The sequence below is a fragment of the Scyliorhinus canicula genome, chromosome 1 (genome assembly GCF_902713615.1).
Source record: "Scyliorhinus canicula chromosome 1, sScyCan1.1, whole genome shotgun sequence".
Classification (NCBI taxonomy): Eukaryota; Metazoa; Chordata; class Chondrichthyes; order Carcharhiniformes; family Scyliorhinidae; genus Scyliorhinus; species Scyliorhinus canicula.
Window position 1 is genome coordinate 309,780,767 of NC_052146.1, and position 16,749 is coordinate 309,797,515.

The 16,749-nt window shown below is 47.0% G+C and overlaps 2 protein-coding genes across 2 annotated transcripts in view; one reads left to right on the top strand and one right to left on the bottom strand.

Annotated features, from left to right (window-relative positions):
• LOC119976739 overlaps positions 1-15,908 on the top strand; it is a 139,290-nt gene extending 123,382 nt beyond the window's left edge. The window contains exons 3-7 of the mRNA XM_038817473.1: positions 6,398-6,742; positions 8,934-9,084; positions 10,829-10,872; positions 13,942-13,994; positions 15,579-15,908. Coding sequence (XP_038673401.1) covers positions 6,398-6,742; positions 8,934-9,084; positions 10,829-10,872; positions 13,942-13,994; positions 15,579-15,695 — 710 coding nt within the window. The 3' untranslated portion in view covers positions 15,696-15,908. The remainder of the gene's footprint in view (positions 1-6,397; positions 6,743-8,933; positions 9,085-10,828; positions 10,873-13,941; positions 13,995-15,578) is intronic.
• The window catches only part of LOC119965474 (polymeric immunoglobulin receptor-like), a 610,457-nt gene that overhangs the window by 196,379 nt on the left and 397,329 nt on the right, over positions 1-16,749 (bottom strand). The window lies entirely within an intron of this gene.

The following is a 16,749-nucleotide window of genomic DNA, read 5'->3' on the forward strand; positions in this document are numbered from 1 at the left end:
AAGAATTGATTTGATCGTCAAATTGCCCCTTCCCCAGAATGTTTCAGCCCTCCGGTCGTTTTTAGGACTGGTTGGCTATTGTCGGAACCACATCGACGGATTCGCGACAAAAGCCGCCCCACTCTCAGACCTCCTTAAGAAAGGAGCCCCCTGGGAATGGCTTCCGCAGCACACAGAGGCTGTTGAGGAGTTAAAAAGAGCCCTTAGCGCAGCACCCGCGCTGCTAGTCCCAGACCCACTTTCCCCTTTCGCAATCGAGGTAGCGAGCACCGATCTGACCCTCTCGGCCGTGTTGCTTCAGGAACGGCACGAGCAGCTAAGACCAGTGGCTTATGCCTCACGACTGTTAGACCCGGTTGAACAAGGATTCTCAGCCTGTGAGAGGCACCTCCTTGCTGTCTTCTGGGCAGTACAATATTTCTCTTACATTACCGGACTCAACCCCATTACTATTCTGACCGAACACACACCCACACAGTTACTCCTAGACGGTCGACTGAAGGACGGTTCAGTTAGCCAGATTAGGGCAGCTAGGTGGACACTACTCTTACAAGGACGGGGCATTACAGTAAAACGGACACGCACACACACATATTTAGCAGACAATCTTCAATACCCCGGACAGCCCCATGACTGTGAAATTGTAGCTCCCCTACATAACACAGGACCCTTTATAGCAAAGACACCCCCCAGGAAGATAGGGAATCCAGCACAAGGCACCCCACACGCAGACACGTGTGGACCCCTGAGGATTTACGTGGACGGTTCATCCACAGTTTTAAATGGTGAGCGTATCACAGGATGCGGCATCTATGTCGAGGACGCGCAGGGTCGCGCACTCGAAGAAATAGCACTCAAATTGCCAGGTCACTTAGGCGCGCAGGCAGCAGAGCTCGCGGCCATAGCTTATATAGTGGACCACCCCGATTCTTTCCCCAGCCCAGCAGACATATATTCAGACAGTTTATATGTCTGTAATAGTTTCACAGATTTTCTGCCCCTGTGGAGGACACGAGGTTTTGTCTCCGCAGACGGGAAACCCCTTCCATCAGCCCCTTTACTCCAGCACATCTTAGAAAAAGCGAAGGACAGGACCTTCGGCATAATAAAGGTAAGAAGTCACCATAGGTCATCCCCCCCTGGGAATGTAAAGGCCGACGCATTGGCTAAGGCAGGTTCCAGGCGAGGACACTTATGGACCCCCCCCCCAGCTAGTGCACCAGCTAGCGCCCCTGTGAGCGCAGTCCAAGTCTCACAGACTGACATTAAAGATCTTGTAGAGGCACAGAAGCAGGATGAGGATCTCAGGGAGATTTTCAAAGGAAACTTTGTGCCACAATACGATAGATTCAAACATGCACTGACCACACATGAGGGTGTGATCATTAAGGACCAGCTTTATGTGGTCCCGAAGCAGGACAGGAATCAGATGATTGCCTTGTTCCATGACGGACACGGGCATCAAGGAATTGACACAACTACTAGGCACCTCAGGCAGCTCTGTTGGTGGCCTAATCTAAGGACCGATGTGACACATTATATCGAGAATTGCCTTATTTGCGCTCAGAATAACCCGGAGAGGTATTCTAAAAAAGCCCAACTTCGGCATACTCGACCAGTTAACGGCCCCTGGACGAACCTCCAGATCGACTTTATAGGACCATTGCCCCCTTGTAGGAATGGCTATAAATACGTTCTGGTGGTGATCGACACTTTTACCAAGTGGGTAGAGGCATTTCCCTCTCGTACGAACACAGCTAAGACAGCTGCTAAAATTCTGACGCACCACATCTTCACAAGATGGGGTTTACCGCGTAGTATTGATTCGGACCAGGGATCTCATTTTACAGGACGTGTCATGAAGAGCGTCCTGACAATATTTGGCATAAAACAAAATTTCCACATTGCGTATCATCCACAGTCCAGCGGGATTGTGGAGTGCATGAATCGGACCCTAAAAACAACCCTTAGGAAAATGGTACAGGAAAACAATTCGACATGGGATTCAGTGCTCCCATTTGCACTCATGTTCATAAGAAACACTGTCTCCACATCCACAGGTTACACACCACACAAACTCATGACCGGACGCCCTATGAAAGGTACAGAATTCCTTTTAGGACTGGACATGACTAGCCCCGAAGTAACGGCCCTCACCCATGAAAGAGCAGTTAAAGACCTAGTTGAGACTGTGAGGTCTGCACAGCTCGCAGCCGCAGTTCGACTAGGCAAACGACGTCAGCAAAGCACTGCGTGCTTTGACAAGACTGTTCACCCCACAGAATTCCAGGTTGGGCAACAGGTAATGTTATCTGTTTACAACCCCAGCAGTTTTTTGGCTCCAAAATTTTCCGGCCCCTACTCAATTGCGGATAAAATTAGCCCCTCTGTGTATAAAATCAAATATCCTAACGGGAAGACTGCGTGGTTTCATATTAACCAGCTTAAAGCATATGGAACACAGTCTAACCATGCTCATCATGTACTGCTAGATGCAGCAGAACACTTCACCCCGCCCACTAGAGACACTTTTCCACCATCCCCCTCACAGACCAGTTCATCAATGGACTCGCCCACGACTCCGCCCACTGACCACGACAGACCACGCCCCGAAACGCCCACAAGCTGCCGCAGCAGAGACAGCAGGACAGACACTGACTCTGAGGACAGCGACAGCACACAGCCATACAGCCCACACTGCACCAACTACGACCCCGACTCCAGTGACCCCATGGAAGTCACTTACCTTAAAAACCCAGAACCACCACCCGACCCCGACTACCCCGACAACACACTTGACACAGCACTCTGGCACAGGGACAATTCGTGCAGACTTGTCCGCAACGATGAAAGTGACCCCCGGTCACATAATTATAAGATTGCATGCCTGATCCACACAAGGGTGTGGGATCCGGGAGAGCAGGACGACACGGTGTCTGAATCCCGATACGGCAACCCCTTTGTGACCCTGTTCACAGAGGCAGAGTCAAAGTGAGGTGTCCAGATGATGTAACATAGGAATCGTTTGAGGGAAGCGATGTCCTTTCTGATGGAACCTGCACGTATGTTTGTCTATCGTTTTATGTTTGTTTGTCTTTCAGGAATGTAAATGGTTCAGTTGGAGGATGGACATCTTCTTTTCAGCTGAAAAGATTGTGACCACCTCACACACACGTTAGCTTGTCCGCCGATACCTTTGAGAACTTCAGTTCCCAAACCCGTTTGATTGGAGATCTTTTCAAGTTGTAAGGCTTGTGACCGCCTTACACACACAATAGTTTATCTGCAGATACCTGTGAGAACTTCAGGTTCCGTCCTCAGTTGGAGCATCTTGGCTCCCTTGTTTTTGTTAGGTGCCCCTCTATTCGGCGAATAGAGGCTGCAAGTCACGGTAACCACATTCTTACCCGTTTAATCCAGGTTACTCAGGCAGTGGACAAACGGCACTGAGGACCCGCCCTGTCTGAGAACCAACCTTGGTCAGCCAAGCTCGGGTATGGCACAGCACGCCCTACCCGGGGATCCCATCCAACTCGTACCCGTCGCGGCCCATACGCAACTCATTCGAACGTTTCTTTCAAAATTTGTTTTCATTTTAGTTAGGTAGCCCTTTGGCCGCCATCCCACATGCTATTTACATCCGGGAACATTCGGATGGTAAACTAGCAAAGCCTGCGAGACGGCTCGCAGGAGAAGGATTGTTAGGTGTATTCTGGTCTTCAAATTCGCTTTTGAAAAAAAAAAAATGAGGGGAGTCACAGGGTGTGACTTGGCCAGTCATTTTTAAAGGGTCAATTGGAATTTAAAAGACAGATGCACTAACAGGTAAAGATCTTAAACTGTGTATTGACAGATACTGTGCTTGATCCCATAGCTTTCGAAGGACGAGACAGGGATCGAAGCAAGGATTGTCCATACAGGAGGAAGAAAGAAGGAAGAACAAGTTGAAGATGATGGAAGCTCACCTATTACTATTGAATGTTATATTTGTTTGTGTACAAACCAGCCATGTTTCCCCCACAACCCCCGCCGTTAATGTTTCCCTCACAGCAAGTCCCCCGTGCTCAGCTCTGATCAGCGAGGTTCAGACCTGGTGCACGAAGTTTATGACATGGTACTCCATGTCATACGTGATCGAATCACTGCTAGTGATTGCGATCATCTGTATCATCATCCAAACCCTCAGGTTGAGGAAGTGGAAGAGGAGAGCCTCCCGCTCCTGCCCCTCAACCATCTATGGGGTACAATCCCCTATCTTCGGGTTTCACCAATCCCCCCAGCCCCTCACTGATTAAAGCACTCTGTAAATAAAATTCTACCATGTATTATATTGTCCTACACTCGACTGCCGAGTTAGGAAGTGTGATGTTGTGGTGTGAATGGTTAAGGTTTTTTAGAGTGTGATAAATGTTTAAGTTAAGGATAAGGATAGTGTGATAGGTAGAGGTTCCCGGTTTTTGTAATGCATGTCCCTTTGACATAGGGCCAAGTAGAATGTTAGTTAAATTTTTTTTTCTTCTTCCCATAGTTTAGGATAGAGTAGCCCAGGAACTGGCAAGAGGTCAGGGAACACAGGGAACACACAGAGAAGGCACCCAGAAGCACTCAGCACGACCTGCATGGGTGATCCTTCACAATTTTCAATTGTGAGGATCACAAGGAGGGAATGTAGCCACCTAAAATGGACGCTGAGCTGCAAAGTAAGCCAAGCGCTAAGACTGCAGGGAAAAAGGCAGTTTAGCCAAAACAGCAGTCTGCAAAGAGAGCATTTTGCATTCTGCAAGTAGCAGAAACCAGTTTGGGCTCAGGTGAGAAGACCTTAGTTAGGTGCAAATGGCAAAACGCTTTGCATACTAATGAGGCAATCAGACCTGAACACCCACACAATAGAAACATTTGACTCTGAATGGACACATTTGAACCAAGGCCCAGACATCGAGGCACCAGAAACCTCCAAACAAAAGGGCATAAGAAACGCCGCCCCCATCACGGAGACCCCCTCGCATTGGGGAATTCAAACAGTATCGATGAGGAATTGATCCAATAGATAACCAAAGGTTAAAGCCCGCCCCAAAAAGGCACGGACATTGGGATCCCTATAAAAGACAGGGACCTCGTGTTGTCCGGTCTGTTTTGTGCTCCGGCTACCTGTGATCCTGAACTTGACTCCTGACTCCAGCCGTTGAGCACCAGCCGCTGAACCGTGAGTAATACACGACGCTCGCTACGCGAACCAGCTACCGATAGACCCTGACGACCAGCATACCCTCTGAAGGTGCAGCCCCAAGATCAGAAGGAAGGCCTTGCTCCCTGACCTTGCCGGTTCCCACTTAGTTAAGTATACTGATCGTTTAGTTTAGTCATAGCTTAGTCTCGTAGTGTGTGCATGGGTATTTATTATTTGTCATAATAAATACAATTCGTTTAGAACTCACTAATCGGTGTATCGTCTTTATTACTTTGAACCTGACCTTGAAATACTTGTGACGGTGTCTAGATACGGCACCTGGCGACTCCGAGCTAGAAGAATACACATACAGAGCCTAGTAGTGTTAAGCACACGACCTTACGGAGGCGTGTTAATACACTCCAATAAACGCGTTTTACACCCAAAGTAAAACGTGCAACAAGGTGCAGAGGATTCCGCACCTTTGGGGCGGCTCGACGCCGGAGTGGTTCCCGCCACTCCTTCCCGTCAGGGTTGATTCCCGTCCCGCTGATTCCCGCAGAATCCCGCCCCACTTATTTCGGGAATTGTGGGAGGAAACCAGAGGACCCGGAGGAAATCCACGCAGACACGATGAGAAACATGCAGACTCCGCACTGACAGTGACTCACGCCGGGAATCGAAACTGGGACCCGAGATCAGTGAAGCAACAGTGCCAACCACTGCGCTGCAGTGCAACCCATTAGCCCCATTTTCCCCTTTAAAATAAATTGTAATTCTTTGAATTTAAATATTCCTGAAATGAAATGAAAATGAAAAGCGCTTATTGTCACAAGTAGGCTTCAATGAAGTTACTGTGAAAGCCCCTTCTCGCCACATTCTGGCACCTGTTCGGGGAGGCTGGTACAGGAATTGTTGCTGGCCTGCCCTGGTCTGCTTTCAAAGCCAGCTATTAAGCCCAGAGTGCTAAACCAGCCTGTGTGTGTTTATCTTGGTGTGTACAAATTGAAAAACTTCAACAATGAGTCACTTTTCACAAGATTCAATCCTAAACAATAAAGCGACTGATTTTTTATTGACTCACACAAATATATTTTGCTTTATTCAAATGAATCAGCTCTTCGGTTCAATCTTAGAATCTGGTTCTCTCCTTTTCAAACAGAACATTCTCTTTAAACACTTTGGAACCTTCAGACTGGTGTTTAACTTGTTGATATTTTTCTCTGAAAGGTGCGAATGCTCCAGTCCTTATCCAGTCCCCGAGTCTGGAATGTGTCACAGAGGGTCAGACTGCACGGTTACAGTGCACCATGCGGAACGCCGCAGTGACACACACCGATGTTCACTGGAACCGGGAGCTGCCAGGGAAAGATATGGAAAGGGTTTTAACACATGATATAAAGAATAACACACAATGGAGTCCGGGTTTCACTGAGCGTTTCCATCCTTCCCGAGACACGGCCAATAAAACCTTCATCCTGACAATCAGCAACGTGCAGCCCAGTGACACTGCCGTCTATTACTGCTCCGTGTGGGGAGATATCAGTGGGAATGGATCACAGCTGAATGTAACCAGTAAGTACAATTTCCATGATTCTCATGTGGTTTTGCTCACAGATGGAAACTTCTTGAACTTATCTTCCAGAATATAAATTCTTTGACTCCTTTGTTTACTCAGGTTATTGCCAATGCGGTGCCTCGAGCTGGTTGGTTTTATATTCATACTTTATTGGCAAGGTGCCATCCCTAACTGCCCTGGAGAAGGTGGTGGTGAGCTGCTGCACTCCATGTGGTGTAGGTACTGCTGTTAGGGAGGGAGTTCCAGGATTGTGACCCAGCGACAGTGTAGTAACGGCGATACATTTTGTTACGACACCCTGGGCCAGCGCACGGTCAGTTCCAGCCCCACAGACCCCGGAGTCCCAACATAAGTCAATTAACCAGGAACTTGTGTACTTTCCTGATATCTTTGATCGTTGACCTCTCCAATCAGTTACAGGCACCAGTTTTGAATGTAAATCATTAGAACTGTTTATTTATAAAAAGAGTAAAGATGAACATATAATGGAAATAATGTAACACGGCACTACTAGTCTAACTATTCTCCAAACACCGTCCCACCCACCACCCACATGCACACAAGACAGACACACAGGGGGGAAGGGAAAGGATTGAAATGATGGGGATTAAACTGGGTGTGAGATATTTGAGGATCTTTGCTGCTGAGGTTGAGGTCTTTGTCGGCAGTGATCACTTCAGAATGCGAGATGTTGAACCATCAGTTGGGTTAGATCTTCAAGCTGGGCCATTCAGGCTGGATTCTCAGGTTGTGGGATTCCATCTGGAAGGAGAACTTCAAACCAGCTGAGTTTCTGATATGTGGTCAGCTTCAGCAGACTCACCAACAACTTGTCTCAGTTACACAGAATATTAGAGCAGCATTTTCGTGAGGCCTTTGACTGATCTGCTACCTTTAATAGAAGAGGGATCTGGAATGATCCCCCCTCCCCAGCTCTGTATTCAGGTTTTGAGTACTCACTAACTGCTCTGTGTACCTGAAGGGAATTCAAACTGAGATTTGAGAGAGAATTGCCCTCTTCTGGGACAGAGATTCAAAAGGATTCTGCTCAGCTCTGCAGTTTGGAAAAATCTGGGTTGGCCAACACTGATTCGTCCTCCAACACAGCCGGAGACTTCTCAGCTCAGACTCTCTTTGGCATTCCGGGGACCACAACAGTTTTCCGTGTTTCTGTAACATGGCCAACATGCATTGTCCCTCAGTCTCTAACTGAGCCAGTCTCTGAGGGTTTGGTTTATAAGGAGGTGGCTTTGGGGTTTGAAAAGGTTTGAAGTCCCCACCATGGGGGGTGAACAGACTGCCCCCTGGTACTTCCCTCCAACTTGGTCTACACTCCTTGGCACCATCTCTATACCTGACTCTGTCTGTCCCTCACCACTCGCTGTGTGAATCTGTCTCCACCACACTCTCAGACAGAACATTCCAGATCCTAACCACTCGCTGTGTGAATCTGCTCCACCACACTCTCAGACAGTACATTCCGGATCCTAACCACTCGCTGTGTGAATCTGCCTCGACCACACTCTCAGACAGAACATTCCAGATCCTAACCACTCGCTGTGTGAATCTGTCTCCACCACACTCACAGACAGTACATTCCAGATCGTAAACACTCCCTGTGTAAAAATGTCTCCATAACACTCGCAGACAGAACATTCTAGATTCTAACTACTCGCTGTGTTAATTTACCTCCACCACACTCTCAGATAGTACATTCCAGATCCTAACCACTCGCTGTGTGAATCTGTCTCCACCACGCTCTCAGACAGTACATTCCAGACCCTAACCACTCACTCTGTGGAAGAAGTTTTTTTCTTCATTTCACATTTGCCTTTTTTGCAAATTATTTTTTTGCCCGCTGTCTCAATCTTTTCAGAAAGGGGAACAGTTTCTCCCTGTCTGCTCTGGTCAGAACTCCAGTGATTTTGAACATCTCTATCAAATCTCCTCTGATCCTTCTTCTCTCCAAGGAGAATGGTCCAACTTCTCCAATATATCCCCAGAACTGAAGTTCCTCATCCCTGGATCCATTGTCTTGAATCTTTGCTGCACTCTCTCCGATACCATCACATCCTTCCTAAAGTGCGATACCCAGAATTGGATGTAATATTCTGATTGAGGCTGAACTAATATCTGAAGCTGAATATACTGAAGCTGCCGTGTGTCTAACATTCTGATATTTTACAGAACAATCATCCAACAAGAATCCCAGGACTTCAGATGTGATTGTTTTAAGCACGGGGATAATTCTGGCCTTTGTTGTCTTGTTCTGCTTTGCTCTGCTCACATGTTATCTTGTAAAAAAGAGGTTGCACTCTGCAAAGAACTCCACACAAAGGTAAATATGACTCATCTTGTGTTTGATACTGTTACTGCACAGGGTCATTATTTTATAACTTGCTGCTTTTATTGAGCAGACACATTCCCCTTGCAGCCAAGCGTTCAAGTGGTGTGAGCTGGTACTGTTGAGACCAACACATGTGCCAGTGCCTGACTGGTGCCAGTCATCTCCAACTGTCCTGGCATCACAACCACCCCAGTATTGACCAACAGGCACCTAACTGCTGCTGCTGAGAGCCAGGATGGTTTTAACAGTTGAAGCTCTAAACCTCGCCCTTCGGACATTAGTGCTGGATAATTGCCACCCTCGCCCTGCGTGCTGGTTCAGTGCCCGTGTCTCGCTGGCTGCACAGTCCCTCATGGTGGTTAGAACAAACTAGTGTTCATGCTCTCTGTCTAAACAGCCCATGTCGGCCTTTACTCTCCTCACAAGGAAATAGTTCTCATCATATTCACACCATGTTCCCATATCTCTTCAGCGTTCTTTTTCATCACCTCCCTCTCCAATCTAATCTCAAATGTTGACATTATTTCTGCCTCACCCACTAGTCTGGGTGAATCCCACATCCTCCCGACTCTGTGTCAAGATATTTCCCTGCCCTCTTCTAAGTCTCTTCCATAAGCTTGTGTTCAGAGCTCCTCAATCTTCACCCTCCCTGCAAAAGTCTGCTTCCATCTCTTCTATCCCAAGTTTAAAGAATTTTGAAGACCTTTGATCATATTGCTCTGCAATCTGGGTTATGCTGATGATAAAAAATGTCTCCCGTCTTTCTTTGTATTTGTTTTCCTGACACCAGATCCAATCCCAGTGAATCTGTCCTGTTTCCTCACTAAAGCCTGACAGCTTAATCAGCTTGGAGTGGAGAGCTCTCTAGCATGTCTTCCAAAACTGATATAACTTTCACTGTCAGTGAAGGACAGACAGCCTCGGTGTTTCTTAACTAACATTCAAAACATTCAAATATTCCGGAGAATATTGGGCAAAATGGGTGTTGAAATTTCCAGGTTGTAACGAGACAGCAGTGAGTGCATGGCCCAGATAGCGGAAAATCCAAGTATTCATTGTGGATTCACTGGGAGCCCAGGGGAATCCTGACCAGTCTGGTTTAGGTGGTGTGACCGTGGACATCTGCACAGTTTGCATTGCTTTGATAGAAATTAGATGGATCAGATTTCCCAGGAGAAATCCGCACTGTTTCCAGCTCTTTCCCAAAGTGTGACATGCTTTGTGTTTATTGAGTTGGGAGGTTAATGGGGTGGTGAAAACGGCAGATGGGACACTTGCCTTTATCAATCGGGGCATCGATTACAAAAGCAGGGAGGTCATGTTGGAGTTATGTAGAACTTTGGTGAGGCCACAGCTGGAGTACTGTGTCCAGTTCTGGTCACCACATCATAGGAAGGATGTGATTGCACTGGAGGGGGTGCAGAGGAGATTCACCAGGATGTTGCCTGGGATGGAACGTTTAAGTTATGTTTCATAGAACATAACTTAAATGTTCCATCCCAGGCAACATCCTGGTGAATCTCCTATGAAGAGAGTTTGGATTCCTTTCTTCATCTGAGAGCAAATTCTGCTTATTTAGTGAATGATTCCGGATATCTGGCTCATCCGTGTCATCGTCCTTAAAAACTGGAATCAAAGGTCCATGTTGGGAAATCTAAACTCCGTCTCCAGCAAGAGTGTGACCTGTTGTTCTGCGGTAATGCTGCAATGAAGCTAATGTGTGGCATTTCTTTAGGATCCCTGATGAAGACCAGAACCCTGTGTATGCAACAGTGGACGGTGAGTAAACTAATTCAACCATTGTTGCCACGTTCACCGGGAATTACGCTCGATCCCAGATACCCCTTTGATGCTGTTAGTTTTGGGATGGAATTAACATGCTAATAATTTGACCAATTCATTTGTCTGATTTGCAAAGTTTACCGTTAAATGCTGTAAAGCTACATGGGACAGAATGAAGATGGTAGGAGGCTGTCCCCAGCCCTGTAGCTGCAGAGTGTGAGACATACCCTCAGGGTGGCAATGTTATTGTCAATGTGCAGGGAAGGTCATGTTTACCAACTTAATAGAATTCTTTGTGGAAGTAACAAAGTTGAATGATGAGGGAAGGGCTGTAGATGTCATATACATGGACTTCAGTTAGGCATTTGATAAGGTTCCCCATGGTAGGTTGATGGAGAAAGTGAAGTCTCCTGGGGTCCAGGGTGTACTAGCTAGATGGATAAATAACTGGCTGGGCAACAGGAGACAGAGAGTAGTAGTGGAAGGGAGTTTCTCAAAATGGAGAACTGTGACTAGTGGTGTTCCACAGGGATCCGTGCTGGTACCCCTGTTGTTTGTGATATACATAAATGATCTGGACGAAGGTATAGGTGGTCTGATTAGCGAGTTTGCAGATGACACTAAGATAGGTGGAGTAGCAGATAGTGCAGCACGGTAGCATGGTGGAGATGGAGTAGCAGATTGGGCAGCACGGTAGCATGGTGGTTAGTATAAATGCTTCACAGCTCCAGGGCCCCAGGTTCGATTCCCGGCTGGGTCACTGTCTGTGCGGAGTCTGCATGTCCTCCCCGTGTGTGCGTGGGTTTCCTCCGGGTGCTCCGGTTTCCTCCCACAGTCCAAAGATGTGCGGGTTAGGTGGATTGGCCATGCTAAATTGCCCTTAGTGTCCTAAAAAGTAAGGTTAAGGGGGGGGGTTGTTGGGTTACGGGTATATGGTGGATACATCGGTTTGAGTAGGGTGATCATTGCTCGGCACAACATCGAGGGCCGAAGGGCCTCGTCTGTGCTGTACTGTTCTATGTCTATAGTGAAGGGGACTGTCAGAGAATACAGCAGAATATAGATAGATTGGAGAGTTGGGCGGAGAAATGGCAGATGGAGTTCAATCCGGGCAGATGCGAGGTGATGCATTTTGGAAGATCCAATTCAAGAGTGAACTATACAGTAAATGGAAAAGCCCTGGGGAAAATTGATGTACAGAGATCTGGGAGTTCAGGTCCATTATACCCTGAAGGTGGCTGCGCAGGTTGATAGAGTGGTCAAGAAGGCATACGGCATGCTTTCCTTCAACGGAAGGGGTCTTGAGTTCAAGAGTCGGCAGGTCATGTTACAGTTGGATAGACTTTGGTTCGGTCACATTTGGAATACTGCGTACAGTTCTGATCGCCACATTACCAAAAGGACGTGGATGCTTTGGAGAAGGTGCAGAGCAGGTTCACCAGGATGTTGCCTGGTATGGAGGGTGCTAGCTGTGAAGAGAGGTTGAGTAGATTAGGATTATTTTCATCAGAAAGACGGATGTTGAGGTGGGACCTCATTGAGGTCTACAAAATCATGAGAGGTATAGACAGGGTGGATAGCAAGAAGCTTTTTCCCAGAGTGGGGGACTCATTTACTAGGGGTCATGAGTTCAAGGTGAGAGGGGAAAAGTTTAAGGGAGATATGCGTGGAAAGTTCTTTACGCAGAGGGTGGTGGGTGCCTGGAACGCATTGCCGGCGGAGGTGGTAGAGGAGGGCACGAGAGCGACATTTAAGATGTATCTCGACAGACACATGACTGGGCAGGGAGCAGAGGGATACAGATCCTTAGAAATTGGTGACAGTTTTAGATAGAGGATCTGGATCGGTGCAGGCTTGGAGGGCCGAAGGGCCTGTTCCTGTGCTGTTACAGTGAGTGACCCCAAAATGATAAATTTTCAGACATAGAAAGTCCACGGAACGACCTTCGATATTTCACCAGCATCTGGAATATCCTTGTAGAGTGATCACATTGTCAGTTCTCAGAGGGATTCCTGGGATTGGAGGTGGTTAAGAGTTGACCGATTAGTTTGAGATGAGAGTTTTTGATTGAATTGAGAGAGAAAAACTATTTGCTCTGGCGAGTGTGTTAACAACTAGAGATCAGAGTTTGAAAATCGCTGGGGAAAGATCGAGAGGGGAGACGGGGAGAAATGTTTTTGCACTCAGAGAATTGTCGGGATCTGAAAAGTTCGCCCGGAAAATGTGGTGGAAGCTGATTCCAGAAATCATCTTCAAAGAGAGTTGGGCAGGTACTTGCTATGGAGGGAGAGCAGCGAAGGTTTACCAGGCTGAATCCTGGGATGGTGGGACTGTCCTATGAGGAGAGACTAAGTGGGTTAGGATGATATTCACTGGAGTTTAGAAGAGTGAGAGGGGATCTCATAGAAACTTCTAAAATTCTAACAGGATTAGACAGGGTAGATTCAGAAAGAATGTTCCCGATGGTGGGGGAGTCCAGAACTTGGGGTCATAGTTTGAGGATAAGGGGTAAAGCTTTGAGGACTGAGGTGAAGATAAATTTCTTCACCCAGAGAGTGGGGAATCTGTGGAATTCACTCCCACAGAAAGTAGTTGAGGCCAAAACGTTGTGTAATTTCAAGAAGGAATTAGATTTTGCTCTTGGGGCTAAAGGGATCGGGGGATATGGGGTAAGGCGGGATCAGGGTATTGAACTTGCTGATCAGCCATGATCATAATGAATGGGGAAGCAGGCTCGAGGGCCGAATGGCCTCCTCCTGATTCTATTTTCCACGTTTCTGTGTATGTCTCAGGAATTTACAAGATTCCGGATAAAAAGCAGGAATGTGGGATTAGGCACAATGGCCCTTTACAGAATCAGCACAGATTCAATGGGCTGAATGGCCTCCTCCTGTTCTGTGAGTTTCAGATTTCTCTGATGAGCTTTATAATGGAGAGGAGGCCTCATGTCTCCCGGGAAAACTGCCCAAGTCACTCCGGAATTTTCATTTGTTATCATTCCCAGTTTCCTGAGCTCGACCTTTACATGGATCTGTTCTGAAGAACCATCTTTTTGTTTTCTTTCAGATAAAACACGGAGCAGCAATCAAGAGGTTCAAGAAGCCCCTCCTGCTCCTTTGGTAAGGAAATGGAAATGGGGCTTAGCTGTTGTTCTTTGCTGCATTTTAGATTTGCTGCCATTTCCCAAAATAGGAAGCACATCAATGAAAGAGGAGGAGTTTGAATGTTACTGTAAGTTTACAAATCAATCCTGTTACAGACAGGAGAGTGATAGACAACCTGCTCTGATTTCCCCGCTCCACCTGTCTGCCTGCACAACGTGTTTTCAATTAGTTGGTGATGGCGTATTTTTCAAATCTATTGAGTTCTGTGAACCAATTTACTAATAAACTGCAGAAATCTGGAGTTAACAGTAACTCAGAAGGTGAGTTTAATCCTTGGGAGGAAGTTTCACCGCTTCCCACTCCATCACACACACTCATATATTGGCACACTCACACTCACACACACTCTCACACTCTCTCTCACACACTCACAGATACACATTCACACTCTCACACCCTCTCACACACACACCCACACACACCCCCAGATGCATCTTCTCACACACCCTCTCACACACAAACACCCTCATACACAGACAGACACACACCCTCTCACACACACACACCCTCATACATACACAGACACCCTCATAGACCCACTCTCGCATCGCTGTCCTCTCCCTCACTTGGGAGACCACTCTCTCTCCTTCATTCTGTCGCCATTTCTCACACACACTGACTTGCAGAATCACTGCTTATTTTATTCTCAGACATTTTTTGAAAAGTTTCTAGCACCTTCTATGTGACCAGGTTAAAGTTGGGGACAGAGTTTGTGTGGGTTTCCAACCTGAAACTTGAGGGGTGATTTTTTGAGGGGTGATTTGTTGAGGGGTGATTTGTTGAGGGGTGATTTGTTGAGGGCTGATTTGTTGAGGGCTGATTTGTTGAGGGGTGATTTGTTGAGGGGCGATTTGTTGAGGGGTGATTTGTTGAGGGGTGATTTGTTGAGGGGTGATTTGTTGAGGGGTGATTTGTTGAGGGGTGATTTTGAGCCCCTCTGCGTCCGTGAGAAAGTCACCGTGGGGCCTAAACTCTGTAGAGAAGCGAAAAATGTGATTCTCTTCCGCGTGATTGGTGTTTGGACAGATCATGCCATTGAAAACAATAACTTACATTCTAACACTGGGGACTGGATTCTCGGGCCCCCCAGACGTGTGTTCCTCAGCCGCGCGCTGTTCGCTGGCAGCGGGATTCTATCATTGAGGAGGTGGTGGGAAGCTGCCTTCTTGAACCGCTGCAGTCCCTAAGGTATAAGGACATGAAATGTAAAATATTCCCCGGGACTATTTGGAAGATGGGCAGAGGAATCATCCTTTAATGTCCTGTGTGATATTTATCCCGAAAAAACGTTACCAAAGCTGATTGGTCATTGTCACATTGTTATTTGTGGGATCTTGCTCTGCACAGATTCACAGCTGTAGCAGAGCGACCAGAGTCAATACAAAACACATCCCAGCAGCCTGTCAGTACCTTCCAGAGAGAAAGGCAAAGAAGAAGAAATCATTCAGTTATTAATAATAATACCGTTCGATCTGTTGACAGACATTCTTCCATTCTGTGTGGAAATAAATACTGATCAATATTTCTATTGGATTACAGTCAGGTGAAGGGGAATGCAAATATGCTGGGCTTCGATTCCATTGCCCAGGTACCAGGCAGCCGGCAGTATCACTGACTGAAAGCACGGCGGAGTATGCTGTTGTTCAACGTTCTTAAACCTCAAAACCAGCAACAATTAACCAGTGGGACAAGCAGCAGTGACCAAAACCTTACCCAATCACAATCATCTCTGCCTTTCCTGCACATTTCAACGGCTTCAATCTCTCAACAATATCAGAGCGAGATTGTAAATCCCAGACCCTGATATTACTGGGCACACAGACCCTCCCAGACCCTGATATTACTGGACACACAAACCCTGATATTACTGGACACAGAGACCGTGATATTACTGGACACACAGACCCTCCCAGACCCTGATATTACTGGGCACACAGACCCTCCCAGACCCTGATATTACTGGACACACAGATCCTGATATTACTGGACACACAGGCCCTGATATTACTGGACACACAGACCCTGATATTACTGGACACGCAGACCCTGATATTACTGGACACTCAGACCCTGATATTACTGGACACTCAGACCCTGATATTACTGGACACACAGACCCTGATATTACTGGACACACACACCCTGATATTACTGGGCACACAGACCCTGATATTACTGGACACACAGACCCTGATATTTCTGGACACACACACCCTGATATTACTGGACACACAGACCCTCCCAGACCCTGATATTACTGGACACACAGACCCTGATATTACTGGACACACAGACCCTGATATTACTGGACACTCAGACCCTGATATTACTGGACACACACACCCTGATATTACTGGACACACACACCCTGATATTACTGGACACTCAGACCCTGATATTACTGGACACACAGACCCTGATATTACTGGACACACAGACCCTGATATTACTGGACACACAGACCCTGATATTACTGGACACACAGATCCTGATATTACTGGACACACAGACCCTGATATTACTGGACACACACACCCTGATATTACTGGACACACACACCCTGATATTACTGGACACTCAGACCCTGATATTACTGGACACACAGACCCTGATATTACTGGACACACAGACCCTGATATTACTGGACACTCAGACCCTGATATTACTGGACACTCAGACCCTGATATTACTGGACACTCAGGCCCTGATA